We start from the raw sequence: 19,797 nt of genomic DNA on the forward strand, positions 1-19,797 counted from the left end.
GACCGCTACCCCGGACTTATATTTTTTTACAGGATTGCAGAGAGTCCTGTGAAAACTTTTTCAAAGTGCAGACACAATTATGTGTAAAATTATTCTTCTTTGCTCATTGGAACAAGAAGCAGAAAGACATACTGCACATGCTGAAGTCAGTGTGAATAGTGTACACAAGTAAATAAAGTTAAATGATTTAAAATAAAATAGCTCAATCCTAATGAAATGTTTCAGCTTAAAAAAAATCAGTAAACCTTTTGTCCCTTATTTTTATTGTTGAATCAATATGACTAAATGATTAAAACCACACAGACAATGAAAGGACAATGGGAGAATGTAAAAGAGACGATATGAGAAACATGATCTTTAATGTCAGATTGCAGAATATTGACAATGGATTCCACTTTTCATTTAAAAACCTTGAAAAACCCTCATTTAGCTATTTACAGTTTGCTGGATTCCTTTCTCATTTACACTATAAACAATGTATTAGCAATTTAACATTTTTCAACTGTACATCTTTGTTGCTTACTGCAGTGAATGTTATGCAAGTTATGCTTAATGTAAGCAGATTAACATTTTAAAATTCCTGCTTTTTTGAATAAATACTTTGAATGAATTCAAGCAAAAGTAAACCAAAAGAAAATCCCCCCCAGCTATTTCAGTAGTCCTCTGAAGGCTGAATTTAAGCCTTTGCTGCTTTTCATTAGCACCAGTTTAAATGTCTTAGAAACTGAACGAACATTATCAGTGATGTTTAAAGGACCAAATTGTGTTTTTGAGAACTAATTTCACCTTTCAAACCAACATCAGGTAAAGCACGAGGTCAACGTTTCATGGCGATCTCTCTCTTTTTCTCTCAGCTTGAAGAGAATTTTTCATCACAGGGACGGAGGCGTAACTGGGGTCCAGGCGGATGGCAGTCGGCCAAGTGGCGAGAGGTCATACTGAGCCGTATCATGCACTTCTGTGGCCGTGCTGTTGTCGTACATGGGAGAGCCAGAGGAGGGCACTGTTGCTGAATGAGACAGGGTGGGATAGTGGCTGCTGGACCCTCGAAGAAACTGGGAGCTCAGACAGTTGTTTATCCCCCCATTGTGGGACACCGGAGTGAGTGACGAGTTGCTCACAGACCACAGGCTGGTGTACTGACTGGACAGAGATGGACAGAAAACTTCTCATTCGTCTCTTCTTTGGATGTTTTAAAAGTGCTTCTCATTCAAATGTTCAGACATGGCATCGATAAAGTTTTTTTGTTTTTTTTTAAATGTGTTGTATTTGTTCAATGTGTTTTTTAGTTTAAATACATAAAGATCATTAAGTTTTTGCAAAGTGAAAAAGACAAAATGAAAAGCTAAATTTGAGAGAAATGAAGGAGAGCTATTCAACGTCTCTGATGATGCTACTTTTTGTATGGATTTTGTATCTAACGGTTGTTTGTGAGAACAAACAAACAATCTCAAGTCAGTGCCTCACACTCTTTAAAGCTTCAGTGTTAGAGTCAGTTTAAGTATTTTAACTTCTAATGACGTAATTCTTTTTGTACATGATCTATTTCAAAATGCATAAAAATGGACCTTTGCTACAAATAACTGATTTATAATCTAGTTTAGCTGAAATCTTTGCCTTATATATGTGTTTTTCCTTTCTCGCCAGTATTATTAATGCACTATTTGCATCTTGTATAATTATTTGTATGTTTAAATTATCATTTTGACCAAACGTGAACCAAACTCTTGTTCCTCCTAATGCTTTACTAATACTGGACTAAAAAAGATAATAATTGAGAGAAGATTTGTGATCTTGCACATCCAAGGACTGAATTTTCATTGTCTTTTGTGATTATCCTATCATTTCTGACTAGAGTCAGAAAAATAAGCAAAAGAAAACAGCACAAACCTAGAACTGGTACCAGAGGTGGAGTTATGGGCCATGGGAATCATGCTCGAGTGTGTTGGCATCTGAAGACTGGACCAGTTATCATGGCTTGAAAGCATCGACAGACAGGTTGAAGAGTTGTCTGAGAAACTGGCTGCAACACAAAGACATCTGTGTTCAGTGGTTTTGGATATATCTGTCAAAAGTCAAATTATATATCTTTATTATAAAGTTTATCACCTTTTGTTTTGTCTGTATGTTTCAGGACTAGTCCCCCTGACAGTGACAGGGGTGAATCTCATACATCCTTGTGCAAAGCCACGCTGTTTACAGCTCTTAGGCTCCGCTCGCACAAAAGCCAAAGGAATGCAAAACATTCCCAGCTCAGTAACGTTTGTTTGAGTTTCTTGTTAATAGTTGGGGAAGGAAGTGGTGTGATTCTATAAAAAGGTAACTGGTGGAGAGAGATACTCACTGGGTGAGTTGGTCCGATGGGTATACGGGCTGGAGTAAGGGGCAGAGCGGTGGGTCCTCAGAGTTGAGTAGCGCTCGCAACCATGGGATGGCGAGAGGGAGATTGGACTCCCAAACTGGCTGTGAGGACTGGCTGAAGGGCAGAGAGGAGCTGCCCCTGGAATAAACCAGCTACCCACTGTCTCCATGAGAGGAGAAAATAAAGGAAAAGATTAGCACCACTTGCTTATTACAATGAAAAAAGAAAGAAAAAAGAAGATATACTTACACTGAGAGTAACCAGATTGCTGGTTTTCACTGGCATCTTCTCGTATGTCTTTATTATCAGTCCTGCGAGAATGAAGACTGGTTTATTTCTACTGATTGTGTTGTTTGAGAAAACCCTTTCACACGCTTTAATGCAAAATTTAAACTTCACATGTATCCTTACCTCTCCTTTGCGTCTAGAAAGGCCTTGGCAAAAGGGTTGTACTTTATTTTCAGGGCAGTTATCTAAAATCCAAATATTAAAAAAAATGTATAAATAACGTGGATATGGTTTGTTAAAATTAAACAAACAAACGAGCAAAATCAAAACCCCAAATTAAAAAAACCCGAATAAACTAAATCGTGCGCAAAAGCTGTGCGTAAATTACGCACACATTAAACTTTATTTGTATTCTATTTCTGTTAACCATATTTCTTGCTAAACTCATTTTATTCTAAAACACACACACACACACACACACACACACACACACACACACACACACACACACACACACACACACACACACACACACACACACACACACACACACACACACACACACAATCGGTGCATTGCCTACCTCTTCATTTTGGTACGCCGTTACTGCAATAAACTGTGTCTCTGGGAAAGAGTGGCTGGTGATCATCCTCCGTGGGCCTCCAACCCGAACTATATGAATGCGTGGCTCATACTTGTGCAAAGAATTTAACATGATCTGGAAAAACGACAACGCAGATGTAGCTATGTTGTGTCTCTGAAACGCATTTTCATTGTGTATTTCATTTTAAAAACACGGCACGAACTTGCCTTGCACTTACCTGACCTCCTCCGTTGAGCTTATTTGTGAGTTTGACTTTACTAAACGAGACGGGAGCCTTCATCCAGTGCGCGCCGAAGTTTGGGGAGTCTGGGTGGATGTACACACAGCTGGGAGTTTGAGGTTCGGGTTTTCCACCAGGCACCCACTCTCCGTTGACGTATTTCCACCTGTGGTTGTCTGCAGACGCGAAATCCAGCAAAAAGGAATACATGGCGTTCGGGTCCAGTCCAGACACGCTCACTTTCAGCACCGGAAACATGCGCCTTAAAAAAAAAAAAGTCACATATTTTAAAAAACGGAAGAAACTTAGAACTGTGTTTTACATCAGTCTATCCGTCCATGCGCTCACCTGCCATTCTTTGTAACTATCATTTCATTTGTGAGGTTTTTAAACTTTTGCCACAGCTCGCTCTCATCCAAGGACACTTTCAGCTCCCTCTCCGTGGGGTCACCCTTCTCGCTCCCGGCCTGCAGCTCACTCTCCACCGCACTGAGGAGGTGATCTACCCGGTACTGAACGGCCTTGCTCGGACACTCGCCAGCGCCTGTCGCCATTCTGTCCAGTACCTCCAGGGCTGAAACACGTAGCTTACTGAAGAACCTTAAAGCTGCTCCAGAATCTCTTTCGTCTCCTTGTGCAATTGGAAAAACAACTTCTGTCCGAGGAAGCTGAACGTCACTCACAGCTCCTGCATATAAAGGCTAAAGAGAAGCTCCAGCTGAGGATGGGTGTTTGGAGGAGAGGTGGTTGGCTCATCTCCTCTTTGATCTTCGCAGACTTGTTGCAGATTGGCTGAAAGCGGCCATATCATTGAGGCCCACAGGATGACAGCGTTTTGAATAAAGCAGTTTGACCTTCTTTATTACATCAACCTGTAAACATTGACACTTTGATCAAAGCCACACCTGCAGAAAGCAAATCGCTGAGCTGGCCTTCACAAGATCCACGCTGCAGTTTGAGTAATTCTTTCACTTTTATTGTAAACTGATGGCAGCCCGATTTTATGAGAATTATTTCTGAGCTACAGCTTGAAACCTTTTCAGTTCTGTGTTGTTGTTGGGTTTTTTTTTTCAACATAAACAAATCAACAAAAAAGGAAGGAACAAAGATAAACAAATAAAATGAACAACACAGTGATCCAAACACACAGAAATTCAAATAAAAGTTCACAAATCCACATAAATTAAAAATTAATAACTCCAATTATTTTTGACTGAACTAGTCCAAGTTTCACAACTCTAAATCTCTTATGGAGAGTTTTTTTTTTCTTTGAGGAAATGTAATACACATTTTCTCAAAGAAAAAAGGTCTGAAGTGATGTTTCGTTATAGTCAAAACTTTAGTGTATATTTTGTTGTGTATGTGTATGTTTTGCTTGTGGGACAATGTCTTACTCATTCACTTTTATGACATTTATTTTTTATTATTATTTATAATGTAGAGTGCATGTGGAAAGTGTTCACAGCACTTCACTTGTTCTACAGTTTGTACAGCCTTATTCAAAACCTTCATATAATAGACCATAATGACAAACAGAAAAAAATTTGACTGAAAATCTTAAAAATGTATTTAAAAAAACATGTAGCATGTAAGTATTCAACACTGTGAATGCTTTCCAAGCTGTACTGTATATAGTGTAATCATCTCAGGCACATCTTGACCTTTAGAGCCCCAGCTCACTTCTATCCAATCAAATTTAATTTAAGTGATGAATGAATGAGAGATCTAGACAAACGCACACAAAGTGCAACAACAACATCCTTGATCATTTTACTAAAACTTAAAAAAGCCGGTGAGCGTAGATGAATGTTTTTATTAAAACAAACTGACACAAAAGTAAAGAATCTTGAATCCTGAAGAAAACAGTTCACTTTGAGAACCTTTACCTTTTGAAAAGTGAATCACTGAAGGCTCCTGTGTCACAGACCCAAGTCTCAAACTCTGCTGGCTGCATAGAAAACACTCACACATGAACATCGGTCTAAATAGTTTTTGTTTTTCATATTTGCTTTCATGCACCTGACACCCTGCTCAGGTGTTGGGGATGCGAGGGTCTGTGAGTCTGAACACTTTCCCGTTGTTTCGATAGGCTGGGCTGGCTCCCCCTCCTGCTTGGAGCCGATGCCTGGAAGGACCTACGGTAGAACAAGAAAGAAAAAACACAGTCACTGATAACTCACTAAATGAAAAAGTGATTTACATCCATTTAGTACAGCAGTGTCACCCTCACAAATAACTACTATATACTGCCGTTGCCATGGTGGCATCCAAGAAATAACAAATAAGATAAAAACAAATGATAAAAGCAGATAGTTTGTGGCACCCACGTGTTAGCTTCCAGTATAGCTCTGTGGTGTTGTGTTGCGGTTGGCTTGTGTTACTAACCAAATCTTGGGCGCCTCATTCCTCCTGCCAGCACAGTGAGTCTGACTCTGTGTCCAGCAGTCTGGACCAGAGTTCACAGCAAGCAGAGAAAAACAAATCCCACTCAGGTTAAAGAGAAGCTGAAAGACTCCTTCAGATTGTGTCGCCTCAATGAATATGAATGTTACTAAAAAACAAAAAAGATCTCACAGACAAAGGTTAAACTTTCCATGTCACTTACCAACTTTTATGTGGAAACCATGTTGGTTAAAGAAAGGGCGTATCTTTGCCTCAGAAGACTGACGTAAATATCTGCTTTCCTGCTCTTCTCAGGGATCTCAGGGATTGTCTGTTTAATAGAAAAGTTGAAGACGCAGCATTAAATTCTAATCAAGTCAATCAGCTCGGTCTGGAAGGTCCTCATAAAGTCAAGCTTCTGGCTGTGAATGTGGTCTCTTTTATCTACAAGTGCAGAGCATTTCATTCAGTTATAACTTCCTTTTCTATTAGTTATTTAGTCATTTAAAAAGAGGAACCCCTTTGTATATTAGCCGAGGTAGAAATGGTTTAAAAGTCAGAGGTGTCATTTCCCACAGTCCTAGTGTCCCATTTGGCGCCTGTCTCTTCTCCTCCAACACCCCACCTGGTGCTAACTGTCACACCAGGCCATTTCCTGGTGTGGGTCAGCAGGACTGTGAATTAACATTGATCTCTATTGCGCTTTAGATCCCCTCCCAGACCACCCCACCCCCCCCTCAATCCTCAAAGGATGAAATGCAGGTGCAATTCAAGCAAACCTGAGAAAAAAGATTTAAACTTGTATTGTCTCAGCTTTGAATCTCGAGAAAAAAAGAGAAGCGTTTCGCATATTTTAACCTATTTGCTTATCGTATAATAAGCTGTTCACTGGCTTTTTGATTTCATTTTCTCGCCATCATTGGCACAACTCGTGAAAATCAACTGAGAGATGATCAACCTCAATATCTGTTTGAACTGCACTTTTGAATGTTTTTCATTATAGAAATTTCTTCTGCTCAAAAATGACTTCAGGGCTGTACATATATTCTTCATTTTGGTTTGTTGATTAGGTTAGCTGACTTCTGTATTAAGATAGACAGAAGCAATGGAACTTTCCAACTGTGAAAAACACACTATAGAGTCTAATGCTGCCATAAATAGTCATAGTTGTCGTGTCCTCCTCCCCTCACACCCAGCTGATTGTGGCAGATGGCCGCCCCTCCCTGAGCCTGAGTTTTCTTCCTGTTAAAAGAGAGTTTTTCCTTCCCACTGTTGCCAAACCACTTACTCACTAGGGGTCATATAATTGTTGGGGTTTTCTCAGTCTTCTTTGTAGGTTCTTCCACCTTATAATATAAAGTGTTTTGAGGGAACTGTTGTTATTAATTAGCACTTTGAAATGAACTGAATATAAGCTTTGTATGCTTTATGTAGACACGTGTGATAAGGATGAAATGTATTCAGATAAAAAAATAAAAAATAAAACATAAAGTACCTAATGATTATCATGGAGAGGGAGGTTTTTGGAGAGTAAATTAATTGTTTTAGTCAATATGTAAAACACATTTATACACCAGTACTTCCAGTGCAGGGCTTCAGTTAAAGCACTGACAGCCTGTGGATGTCTATAGGGTGGGGAGTTTTCTCCAGAGCTAGTGGATCTAAGATTTCAGCACTGAGGCGACCTTAACGCTCCCACATGCCTCCTGGCTTTGACCAGTCACTGTTTGCCTTCTCTTGCTTTCCCTCCAGTCAGGCTCATCCTCTGTTTGCTTAGGCCCACTTTGACACAGAGGTGAGAGAAAAAATGAATCCTGCATGCTTGTCCATATATGCTCATCTCAGCACTTGAGCATAACCTCTTCTCTGGTTTTCTCACTTTTTTGAGTCTCTTCACCATCCTCCGCCACCGTTCCCTTACATTACTGTAAATATTTTAAATAATGCTCTCTATCCTTAATAATAACTGTTAGGATACTATTTATAAAGTTTTCTAAATTTAATATTGGATCAGGAAACTTCAACAAGTCTATGGGTAAATGCGGCTTTTCCTTGGCACATTTCTTTCTAATTTTAAAGGAAACAGTTGCATTTTGGGAAATAACACTTTTTTCAATTTTATCAAGTACTTGAGGTCAGGCCATAAAATATATAGCTGGTAGGTAGTTTCAGCCGCTCCCTTATTTTCCAAGGAGTCACCACAGCAGATCTGCTTGTTTGATGTGGCACAGATGATACACTGCACATCCATCCTGATGTAACCTTCCCAATAATCCGGGCTGGAGATGGACACTCGGCTTGTCCCCCCCAATCGCTGGGTTTGTGTCTCGTCACAGTCTAAAGCCAGAAAGCTTTTGCTTTTTGTGTTAACCACCACACCACAGAGCCACCGCATTTAGCATGAAGCAATGGCAAGGAAATGTGATGAAGACTAAAAACTTCTCCCTGACAAATGCTTTTAAATTGATGTTCATATACGCATATGAACATTTTTATAACCAACAGAGTGATTCAGGAATCTTTCCGCTTCTATCGAGTTGTTTCGGCCTGTCTGTTTGAAGTAACTGTTAGACGCACACAGAGCTGCCTCTTATCTTCTTCTCTGTTTTGTCCTTATTCCAGCATGTAAGTATAACCGCATGACAATGTCCGAAATAGACTAAAATTCAATTTAATTCCAGAGGAATTATATATTAAAGTGCTTTCATCTGTGCAAAAGAAAAGTGTAAAAATTATGAATTGTAGTTTTTCCATCATGCTCAGTTTGCCAGACAGCCCCAAATAAGACTAAAAATGCACATTTAGACCTTTTCTGGTATAGAAACAGCGTTTACGCTATAGTTTGGGACAGGCTGATGTATAGCACATATGCTAATCAGCTGATTGCTCTCAGTAGAGTTATATTTGTTGTTGAGTGCTAAAGTGCTAAAAGTCTTCTTACTGAAGTTTTTGCAAACATTTTTCAAAATGCACTGTAAACTATCTTACTTGATAAACCTGTGATGTTATTTATAATTATTGGAGGAAAGACAAATGCATGTAGCATGTTATACTGGGTGTATGTTGTCAGTGTGGGCCTATGCATGTGTGCCTGACGATGCAGTCAGGGATCATTGCCACAGGTGTGTTTACCTCTCATTGTCCTTTTTAAGTGGAATTACTGCCCCTGTGGTTTTCACACTAACCTTGAGAAACATTTACTTCGTTTTGTCCTTCCCCCGGCTGCTGTCGAAGATCAGCTTCTCTGAACTCTTCTTTGATCTGGACTTATTAACCGGCACACACAGACATCGAAAGAGAGTCAGTTTTACATTTGAGCTGGAGAGCCAATAAGCCAGCGAAAGGAAATCACACAATTTCCAAACAAGTTGGGAAACTGCTGAATGCAAATAAAAAAAGAACACAGTGATTTGTAAACCATTCAAACCCCAAATGTAATAGAAATCATTAGAAAGACAACAAATGTTTAGAATAGGAATATTATTGATATTCTTATTTGCATTAAAAAATCAGGGTTGAACTTTAATCAAAAAAGAAAAACTACGATTTCTTGTGACCTGCACACAAAGTGTTGTGTACAGGGCCGCCTCCACAATTTTCCCATTGGGTTGGCCATACGGGGGCCACTAAAAATATCGGCGTGGAACACGCCAACATAGAACAGTCTTGCTGGGGGGCACTGGGATGGCCAGTGCCCTCCCCCTTGGTGGAGCCCCTTGTTGTGCAATATATTCCTAATGGAGTGCTACTTCTCAAGCATAGCCATAATGTGGTGCCGCTCACACCCGATAACACTGCACACTCGGGTGACAACACACTTTGGAAGCTGGGTGCAAACTGTGTGCGGGGAGGACTCCTGAGCAAGGCAGCGTTTACTCACAGAACAGTGCAGCAGGTAACAGATCTACACAAACCCTATGAGCTTTAGAGGATGAAGACTGGAGAAGGACAGTGTGGACTTGTGGACTTACATGTATTAAAAAAATAGTATTACTCAATGACACTGTAAGCATGAATATAAAAAACTCTGAAAAATTACACGTGTGTTGCAGCAGGATGCTGCAAGTTAAGAGCTAACTTTTCCACTTCCATCCTATGTGTATTTTCCACTCACTGAGGTGAGTTTGTAGTAACAGACATGGCATTTTTTGGTCAAACTAATTTTGTAGACCTGTAATGCACACTTGTGAAATTCAACATGTTGAAGTGACTATGACCAGATGGCCACAAAGATAGAAAATTACTGCATGAACTGTCCAATAAATCATAGCAGCTAATAATAAACACATAAATAGCCACAAAGTACGACAGATTGGACGAAGTGGCTCATTACGTAAAAACATAACCAAGGATTGGCTTCAGCTCTAATTGCTTTTAATTTGGAGTTTTCTCGTGGATGTGGGGAATGTGCATATGGCAGAGCTGTGCAGCAGGGGCAGGAGGAGCTGCTGTCTCATTGTGTTTGTGTGTTGTGCGATGAGATTTCACACTGATGGAGAACTTGCCAGTTCGGCCCTTCATTTGCTTTCTTACCAAGCTCCTAATGTCCTCAAAGCCAGTGTGCTGCTTGAGGGTGACAGCCTCGTACTAACATCGTACATGCTCCAACTAAACACAGTTCATAGATAATTAACAACAAGAGTGAAACCAGCTGACACCGTTCTGTCAGATATTCACAACGTGCAAACAGCAAGTGCACCAAAGGTGAGAAAAGTGGGTAAAAGAACTGAAATCTGGCTTAAGATTAAAAATAAAATCAATAAATGGCTCTTTAAATCGTAGTTTTTATTTCCAGGTATTGTGAGTTAGAGAGAGAATGGCAGAAAAGTCCGAATCCATAAGAGTTTTCTTATGTAAAACATGAATGTTTTTCAATGTAATGAGGCCCAAGAATATGTCGGTGTAGATGAAGGACGCCGTTAGTATGCTGAAACACCAAAATAAACCTATCAAAGACACAGTAAAAACTTTAGGACGGACGAAAATCAATGATATGGTTCATTGTTAAAAAAAATGAAATGCACTGGCCAGCGCAGCAACACCAAAAGTCTGAAAGACCAAACACCACAGCTAAAGTGCAACGATGACAGAATTATTCCATGATTAAGAAAAACAACTTCACAATATCTAACCAAGTGAAAACCATCTAACCAGTGGAAATGCTGAGCGTCTACAACAAGGTGTAAAAACATTCCCTCCTAAATGTTTCTTAGTCTATCCTATTAATGTTGAGCATCTGAAAAAAAGGGGAGGCTGTGTATACAAACTGTGATTCCTAAAAGGCACATGCACATCATGCAAGCTAAAATCCACACTTCAGTCACACCTTGATTGTTTGATTTAAAATCCACTGTCGTTGTGTACAGAGGAAAAACTACAAAAATTGTGTTTTTGCCTGACAAGCTGTGAATCCAACAGTATACACTTAATGGGTATTCCCTGAAGTGTAACATAAAATCTCTGGTAAAGTTTCTTAAAACTACAGCACATGTTGTTACATCATATGAGTGAGTGTGCTTGCATAACTAATAATGAGTGGAACCACAACTCGTGCAACTCACAGTCTCGCTGCCTCTTGCATTACCCCTGCCATTTCTGTTAAACGGAGTTTTATTTGCCTGAAGACCCATAAAGCTTTAAAGCAAAAGAAACTCTCCAAACACTCCGACATCTGCTCGCAGTGCTGGCATGAAGCGACACCGCTGGCCCAATTGCTGCGTCTTTTTTGCAGTGGACATAATTACAACATTTCCCTCTTGGATGATGTTTGCAAGAGTCCGAGGTGCTGCCAGGGCAGTTGAGTTTCCACAGCAGAGGGTTCAGATTGTGTTTGGTCATCTCACTTCTGTGTGAGTAATCAGCTCTCTCCTACAGGCGGGTCCATGCTAAACAAGACACTGACTATTTGTTCTTGATTGCAGTGCAAACAAAGGCCCAGGGGGCTCTCTGCAGCTGAGTAGCATCTCCCTCCACCACAGCAGCGAGTAGATGTCGGAAAGTTAAAACTCCAGTCATACTGCCGGTCCTGAGATTTTGGGAATCTACTGTAAGCCTATAGGAATAATAGACAAACATTTGATGCTACATTCAAAAAATATTTATGCTCAAAATGCTAACTTTAAATAATTTGTTTGCATATACATATTCCATGTAATTTTGTTACATAAGCACAATGTCAAAAAATTACATTTAATGGAATTTGATTAAGTGAAACTGACTTGATTCAAGGATTCAAAAGCATAAAGCCCACTTTGGTCTTACGTGCGCCACATCAGTGAAACACCCTTTTCTGTCAGTGAAAAGAAGTGAGTGAGTGTCCCTTGTTTTAGCGGCCGGGAAACAGAGCGCAGAAAACAAATGAGAAGTAAACAAGCAGCCACAGGAAGCCATTAACAGTAGCCGGGACCAATTAGGCCCCAGCAGGTGTTCTGGCCTTTGCTGCCTCACCTCCATGTCTTACAGAGCCCCGATATTCTGAGGAAACAAAGGGTAGTTTTATTTGCTCAGCAATTTGAAGCAAAAGATTCCTCCAAAGGGCCTCTGAAGTAATTTATTGCATTCTCTTTTGTCTCCTCCTGCTACTTAAGCGGAAGTCATTACAGAGGACACTTAGATCCCCTTCAAGAAGCCTGACTTTTACAGGATAGGAAGATAAGACAGGATCTCTCTACCATTAGACCCCCTCTATCCAGGCACCCTGTGAAGAGTATAGCTCTCTTTACACCCAGTCAGAAGACACATGTGGAAGTCAAAATCAAAGTCACTCACAGTACAACTGCAGACAGACATTTTCAAGACTACATAAGCTGCAATATAAATAAAGGAAAACAATAATGAATATTCACATCAATATTATAAACCAAGAAACACGTATACCTAATTATGAAATGCTAAAAAAAATTTATTTTCCAAACTTTTTAATTTTCCATTGAATCAACTTTAAAAGATCTGATCATCATCTGCACTTTGACTAAACCGTGCTCACGCTACAGTAGCTACGGATTAGTTTTAGTCTAGCGAACCACCCATACTGTGCACTACATTTATAGGATCCATTTATTCACTGCTGCTGTGAGTATATTAACTATGTGAGTGCAAATTTAGGGGAAAAAAGAGAGAATGTGAAGTTGATGTTGTTAAAACAAGCTGAAAGTGAAACCTTGAGTTTTTGCTTTACATCTGCAACTTTTCTAGTCTACAAATGGTAAAATACAAGGCTCGTGTGAATCTCAGTAAGCAGAACTTTGTCACATTTAATGTCGTCGCCACATTACAGGAAGCGGTGTCTGAAAAGGGCTGGGAAAATCATCAAAGACCCCAGTCACCCATCACATGGACTCTTCACCCTCCTGCCCTCTGGGAGGCGCTACAGGAGCCTCCGGACTAAGACCACCAGGTACCGGAACAGCTTCTTCCCCACAGCTGTCAGACTCCTGAACTCTGCCTCCTGACATCTGACCCACGTTAACACATGGACTGAACATACACACACCTACAATGGACAACCGTACCCTCAAACACACAATAATAACATGGACTGAACCACCACTCACAACCACCAGCACTTTATATAGCCTAGGAATTATATCTCACTTATCTTAACTGCACTACTGTATAGCTCTGTGTAAATAATCATTCTGTACATTCGATAATTTTTAACCCTACAACTGTTTACAACTTGCATAGTTCCCATTTCTGTATAGCTGTATATCTCAGATTCTGTAAAGTTATTTATTTCATATTCTGTATAGTTTTTCATATTTATATCCTGCTCATAGCCTGTACATAGCTTGTACTCACTACAGCCTGTACATACTTATAGTTATAGAATATTCACAACATACTTCATACCGTGTACATTATAACATACCATAATAGACCCATTTCTGTAATATACTCACATATCTATACTATTGCTAATATATATTGTAATATATCTATATCACTAAAGCACTTCTGGATGGATGCAAACTGCATTTCGTTGCCTTGTACCTGTGCATGTGCAATGACAATAAAGTTGAATTCTATTCTATTCTATTCTATTCTATTCTATTCTATTAAAAGAGGCCCACAAACCAGAACAGCACAGGCTCTCTTAAAAGAGCAACGTGCTAAAACAAAGTCCAATTCACTAGACAAATAAGAGGAATCAATAATACCTCATTGAATTCAGCCATAAATGAACACAGCCACTGTTTACTGAGTGCAGCCAATTCTAAAATTTACACCTTGACTGTCACAAAGTGCACTGTAATATATCCAGTTTCATACAATTTATTTAATTAATTGTTTTTTCATTTTCCTCGGTGCATCAAGCTTCTGTAGGACTGGTGGTCACTTATGGACCAAAAAAAACAAATCATTTCAAGTACGGAAGCCGGTGCTGCTGAGCTCAGACCTGATTCTTATTCTTTTTAAACTGCAAAGTTCAGCTGAGGATTTTCCTGAATTACTGCCAGATTCACAGTCGTGGAGAAACTCAGAAATTTAAATTTCACACGGTCACATTATTTATATATATTTTTTAATATATTTTATTCTCTGACTTTGCTCCGGGTGTCTCATTTCTCTGCTGAAGCTATGACCTCTGTGAGTGGACCTTCCAGTAGCTTAGCACAGCGGCAATGCAGAGCATCGCAGAGGCGCTCATGTAGGCCTCTAGATGGCGCTGTAGGATAAACAAATAAAAAGACACCAAGCGGATGGAAACCGTTTAAAAAACATAAAACGGAGACAAGTGTTTTAGTACCGACCAAAGATGTGGACATGCTAAAGTGACTGCTGTGATTATCGTGATCAAAGAACTTTCACTGTTTTGTTTTTTCTGCAGATGCAGAATGAGTAACTAAATGATTACAAACTGTCTTAAACATTATAGCGTAATTACATCATTTTATAACTTGTTCCAGCTGTGCTTGATGTGGAGGTCCTGGCCTTTTTCTCTGGGAATTGGCTGCCACGAACTGCCTTCCTCCTCCGGAGCGTTGACTTTATTCCCTGCCTATCAACAGTAAAGACCTACTTTAGATGCTGTGGGAGCCTGAGGATTAAAAAAGAATGTTTTTTTATTTTTTGTAATCCCATCGTTTGCCAAGAGCATCTTCCCACACAACATCCTGACATTGTGTTCTTGCAATGCGCAGCCAATAAGTAAATAAAAAGAAACAAGACCATATGCTGCAGGAATATGCCCACCTTCACTCCCACTAAGCCTTCATCCTATTCCCTGATCTTCAGTGTGGCTCTAGATAACTCTGAGCATATCATCAGGCAGCAGTGTCCTTTCCTTAATCCAGATAATGAATGGTTCCTAGTAGATGCTGCACAGGGAAGGTTTGTGGACAGATTTCTAATAATACACCTTAATTCAAATGCACTAAATCTGGTAAAAGTGCAAAAAGAAAATGTGAAACCAAAGAAGGAGCACAGGATGTGGTAGGTGTTATAAAAAGCAAAAAAGGAACGCAAACCTTATGGGAGTGATAGCATGCATGCTGCTCTGTATTGACAGCTTAGGTTTGTGCCTTTTTATACAACGTTTATGTTCCCCCTTTGTGTTGCATGTATTTGTCATTGTAACTCTGTCCTGAGGTGGGAAAAACCATGAAAACATGCCCACATATATTCTTCATTCCCCTGGTGTCCTCATTATTAGTTATACAACACATGCCAAAGGAGATTACTCTCACTCATATAATCCCTAAACGAAGAAAAAAACATCTTTTAGCTTTTGTGGGAGGACAGCACTCTCAGATCAAAGCCTTCTTTTTCAGGCTGCCTTGTTTCTGGCAGCCTGAGGCCTCAGTCTTGAGGGGTTCACCCTGGATGACCACAACACTAAAGTTTATTGGCCGACTCAGTTCAGGAAATGTCTGGTTTGTCCTTCCTCACAAAAGCTGCTGGAAACACGGGATTTATCAGTTCCGTTGCCACAGTGATGCTATCGCGGCACAGCTAAGGGACCTGCAGTTCTCTGCTCTCTTTGCTGTGTGCAAAGTGTCAGTGACAGAGTGAAGGCTGCATCCATCTGTGCTCCCTGCCACTATAAATCAGGGGAGGATAATGAAGCTGCCCTGCTGTCCCGCGCCACTCTCCCACACAGTGATCACAGTACAGTGTGGTGAACAGAAAGCCCGCAGCCTTTCTTTTTTTCCCCTTTTCCCCCCCCTCCTAATCTAGAAACAGAAGTGTCACTTGGATTGGATAGATTCTTGTGTAAACAAATAGTTTGCGGCAAAAGGTGGAAAAAAAGTCCAGCTTGGTCTGGATTTCACAACCCAGATGAAAACAAAAGGGCTTGAAGGGCGGTTTAAAGATAAAGTTTCCACTTTTATCCAAGCCGCCCATTGCAACTGCCCCCAATCCTTCAAATTGCACTTTTCCTATTGACAACAAGCATTTTAGCTACTTCACACATAATGATGCAGTTCTTACCCCCAGGACAGACTCACTCATGAATAGCTTGGCTTTCAGGCCCATATGAGCCAGTAATGAATACCAGAGACACACACACAAACAAGACCGCAATAGAAATTAGACAATAGAAGAGGATTACACAACTTTTGGTCACTAAGCCAGTTGATAATATCACTACAGGAACCATGGAGAACCAAACGAGTCTTGGTACACGCTGTAATGGCTCACCCATGATCTCAGCACTCAACAACCAAATCACTTGTGAGACTGAACGAGAAAATCTATTCAGGAGAAAACGCTTTATTGTAGAAGCTTTGCTTGTTTATCCAGATGACACAGTGGAGAAAGTCTGTGGTGTTACACACTGTACAATGACATTTACAGAGTTATGGCCGGACATGTATTTGACACTTGATTATTTGCTGCAGGCTTGAATCCATTCCTGAATGAAACACCTTTAAGAAGAAAACAACTGATGAGTGTGTCATATGAAACACCTGTCCCCAACTGGTAATACATCTGCAATAGAGGAAAGAGCGCTTGATTGAATCAGGTCTTTGCACTCCAGTTTTATGGCAACTCTATTGCCAAGATAGTGTTTACTGAGAAGAGGCAATACACTAAAAAAATCTGAGTTTTTCCATTAATAAAACGTCTGCCAAACAACAGCATTACCTGAGGTTACGAGCGGAGGTATATGTTTTAAAATGCCTTACCAGTTGTTGGTGTGTGAGCCCTCCAAACAAGCTGTCGTGTCTTAAACTTACAACACTCCTCTGTCTGAAATGTAATAGAGTTCAAAATGTACCGCACACAGAGTAAAAGTCTGGTTACCAAGTTACAGAACACAATGCTGCAAATGAGAATCTCCATACAGAGGAATTTCAAATATGTATTTGGCCGTGCATAGAAACTGAATTTGTGTTCTGAGGTTTGCATTTGAATGTTAGTTTAATGATCAATACAATGCACTGTGGGCAGGTGTGACTCTAAAAAAAACAAAAGCATAAGCCATTTTTTATGGCTTAAATGATCTGCGACTCCAATGTGTGGTTTATTTATTTTTATTTTTTCCTTCTTAAAACAGCCATATTCTGTCCCCCTGACCTGGACGACTACCCGAGCAGCATACTTTCAGTATAGTTCACTTCAAACTAGAGCTACTTTGCAGCAAGTCCTGTAGATGTGGCTTTTCACCAAATTTTAATACCAGTGTGATACGTAAGGTAGTCTGGAGGTAATTTCCTAAAGGGGTCATGCACCTGGGCCCTACAGTACACTTGTGAACCCTGCTTAACAGGAAATCTAAGACGCTTAGAACACTAATGCCCAAATGGCCTCAGGTAGCTACAGTGGCAACAAAGAGCCTTTAAAACGCTTGTCTGAAAACTGGCCAGAAGTGTAAAAGAAATCTAAATGACTGCAAATTAGTTGTTTTTTTTTTAAATTAAGAGGCACAGCACAATACGGCTTTTTTAAGATTTAAAAGGATCGAGACAGTTGCATAATTAAAAAAATAAAATATTTTTACTTAGAATTTGCTTAAATTAATGAGCTGAAAAGATATGTGACAGTACAAATATTTAGTAAACATTACATACTGTACACCACTAGTAAATCCCTGCAAAGGATATAACCCTCTTATGAGAGGAAAAATAAACAATTCAATTTGGTTTTTAGGAGCAGAGGCAAAGAGCTCTGTTGTTGACAGTTTATTGTTCTCCCACACAAAGGAGCAGACCCCTCTGCCAATCCACAGGCGCCTCACTGAAAAATAGAAACCACGTGCAAAGGACGAGAATTTAAAGGTATTTAACTAAAACTGAAAGAAATAAAATAATGAACAGGCATCAAACTCCCAAAGCAAATATCCCTGCGAGCCCTAAGCACTGCTGGATACTTTTAAAATCCTGTTTTTGATGGGGAATGTAAATGATTCCCTCTTGACTTTTTATGATTTCAATGGAATTTCCTCATTTCATTCGTTTTCTTAATTAATTGACTTTTTTTTTTTAAAGGTATTGACATCTATTTTTTTTAATATATATTTCTTTAACAAACTGACATTCATCTGAAGACACGTGGATTTCCTCCCTTTAACGTTTACTTGAGAACATTAAAATTCAGGATGCCTTTGCAACAGATCTACACCAATTGCACATTGTTCACGAGTCCATCACACTGAGAGTCCCGGCTTAACAACAAGACATCAAAGCCAGGTGTCAGCAGCCTTTGAGGTGCGGAAGTGCGGAAAGTTTGTCGACTTTTCCCAAAGCAGCGGCATTTTCGACCCCTTTTAGCCACTCTTTGCATTTCCTTACAACAGTCTCATCCACATCCCCGTCCTCGTCTTCATACTCCACATCATCGTACTTGTATTGGTCATTCAGCAGAGATATTTTAACGATGGCGGTGATGTCCTGCTCCGCGCTCTCTGCTTTGGCGGCCGGCGCGCAGCCCTTGGACCCCCCGTGCGTCTTTTTGGATGGAAAAACTCGCCGGTGCCGAAAATCGGTGCCGGCGCAACACTTTTGTTGCTTTGCCATCATTTGTTTTTCTAGATTCCGTTTTTGGATGACAAGAATGGCTTCGGGGGTGAGACTGAGTGTAAATTGAATTTCCTTCTTCCCTTCCTCTTTTCCACTGAGTTGTCTCGTGGAGTCCATGGAGCTGGAGCGCCTGACTCCTTCAGATGAATCCTGAGGTTTCGGCACCATCAACCACGAAGACTTTCCCTGGGTCTCTTGCCCGGCACCGGGCTTCTGAGTGGGGCTTTTATTTTTGTCCTGCTGGGGTTTTCGCCCCAAGTTCCTTAAATTCGCCGATGCCCAAGATGTGGGTTGTTTCTCCTTATCCGACCCCCCTCTCTCTCCGCAGGATTTGCTGGTTTGCTCAGGAGGCACTCCGTTGGCTTTCTTTTTCCCGAATAGTTCCCTGCCAGGCGATGAGATCCGCTGGTGGAGGCTGATGGGTGGAAAAGGCATCGTTGTGTCTGGAAGTGGTCAGGATATAAAAGCGTGCAAATTATTCTGAGTGCAGAAGAGGAAGCCCTGCGTAAAGCGACGACCGGCGCTCTGCGGGCATAATCCAACAGACAAGGTGGAGGGGGTTGCGTTGCACCTGTTGTCCGCGCTGACTGGAGTTCAACTGGTTCACACAAGGCAGCCCGGCCGCTTTATGCAGGAGCCGGCAGGAAGGCGTGGCAAGAAGCGCCAAACAAAGCCGTGAAAAAACTGATGATGTCATTTCATAATTTTCAACAACTTCCTCAAACGATGAGCCACATCCACCCAGAGTTCCCCTCATCGCCTGTCACAGCGCCTCTCTGCTGCTTTCCAGTTACTGGATCCATTTCTCGTGCATTATCGTACCCATCATAAGCTTTTCAGGACATAATGAGCCTGAAAACTATGAGTCATCATTGAATGTTTTTCACAAAAGTGATGCCGTTAAAGAACTAAATTTCAACCCAGTAAAAAAGAATTATAAAGCCGAAAAAAAACGACTTCTTATAACATTTTTAGCCCATAACATCTTTATTCGAAATACAAAACTCAAAAAGTTCAACAACTTCAAAAGTATCAA

General features: G+C 40.4%; 2 protein-coding genes across 3 annotated transcripts; both read right to left on the minus strand.

Moving 5' to 3' along the window:
- Window positions 1-342: 342 nt before the first annotated feature.
- On the minus strand, window positions 343-4,139 carry tbxtb (T-box transcription factor Tb). Of its 2 annotated transcripts, none has more exons than XM_080287753.1 (8): window positions 3,763-4,139; window positions 3,412-3,676; window positions 3,174-3,308; window positions 2,774-2,835; window positions 2,612-2,688; window positions 2,345-2,521; window positions 1,891-2,023; window positions 343-1,143 (listed from the first exon to the last, which is right to left on the minus strand). In XM_080287753.1, the coding sequence occupies exons 1-8, from the start codon at window positions 3,966-3,968 to the stop codon at window positions 873-875; spliced, it is 1,326 nt and encodes a 441-aa protein (XP_080143879.1). In that variant the 5' UTR covers window positions 3,969-4,139; the 3' UTR covers window positions 343-872. The 2 variants fall into 2 exon arrangements, with proteins under 2 accessions (XP_080143879.1, XP_026046224.1); XM_026190439.2 differs by having other exon boundaries at window positions 2,612-2,673; window positions 3,763-4,133.
- A 12,353-nt stretch (window positions 4,140-16,492) lies between these two features.
- prr18 (proline rich 18) lies at window positions 16,493-19,553 on the minus strand. Its single transcript, XM_026189876.2, has one exon. It carries the CDS (start codon window positions 19,194-19,196, stop codon window positions 18,435-18,437), a length of 762 nt encoding a protein of 253 aa, XP_026045661.1. The 5' UTR covers window positions 19,197-19,553; the 3' UTR covers window positions 16,493-18,434.
- Window positions 19,554-19,797: the final 244 nt, after the last annotated feature.

Source organism: Astatotilapia calliptera, chromosome 13, assembly GCF_964374335.1.
Source record: "Astatotilapia calliptera chromosome 13, fAstCal68.1, whole genome shotgun sequence".
NCBI lineage: Eukaryota > Metazoa > Chordata > Actinopteri > Cichliformes > Cichlidae > Astatotilapia > Astatotilapia calliptera.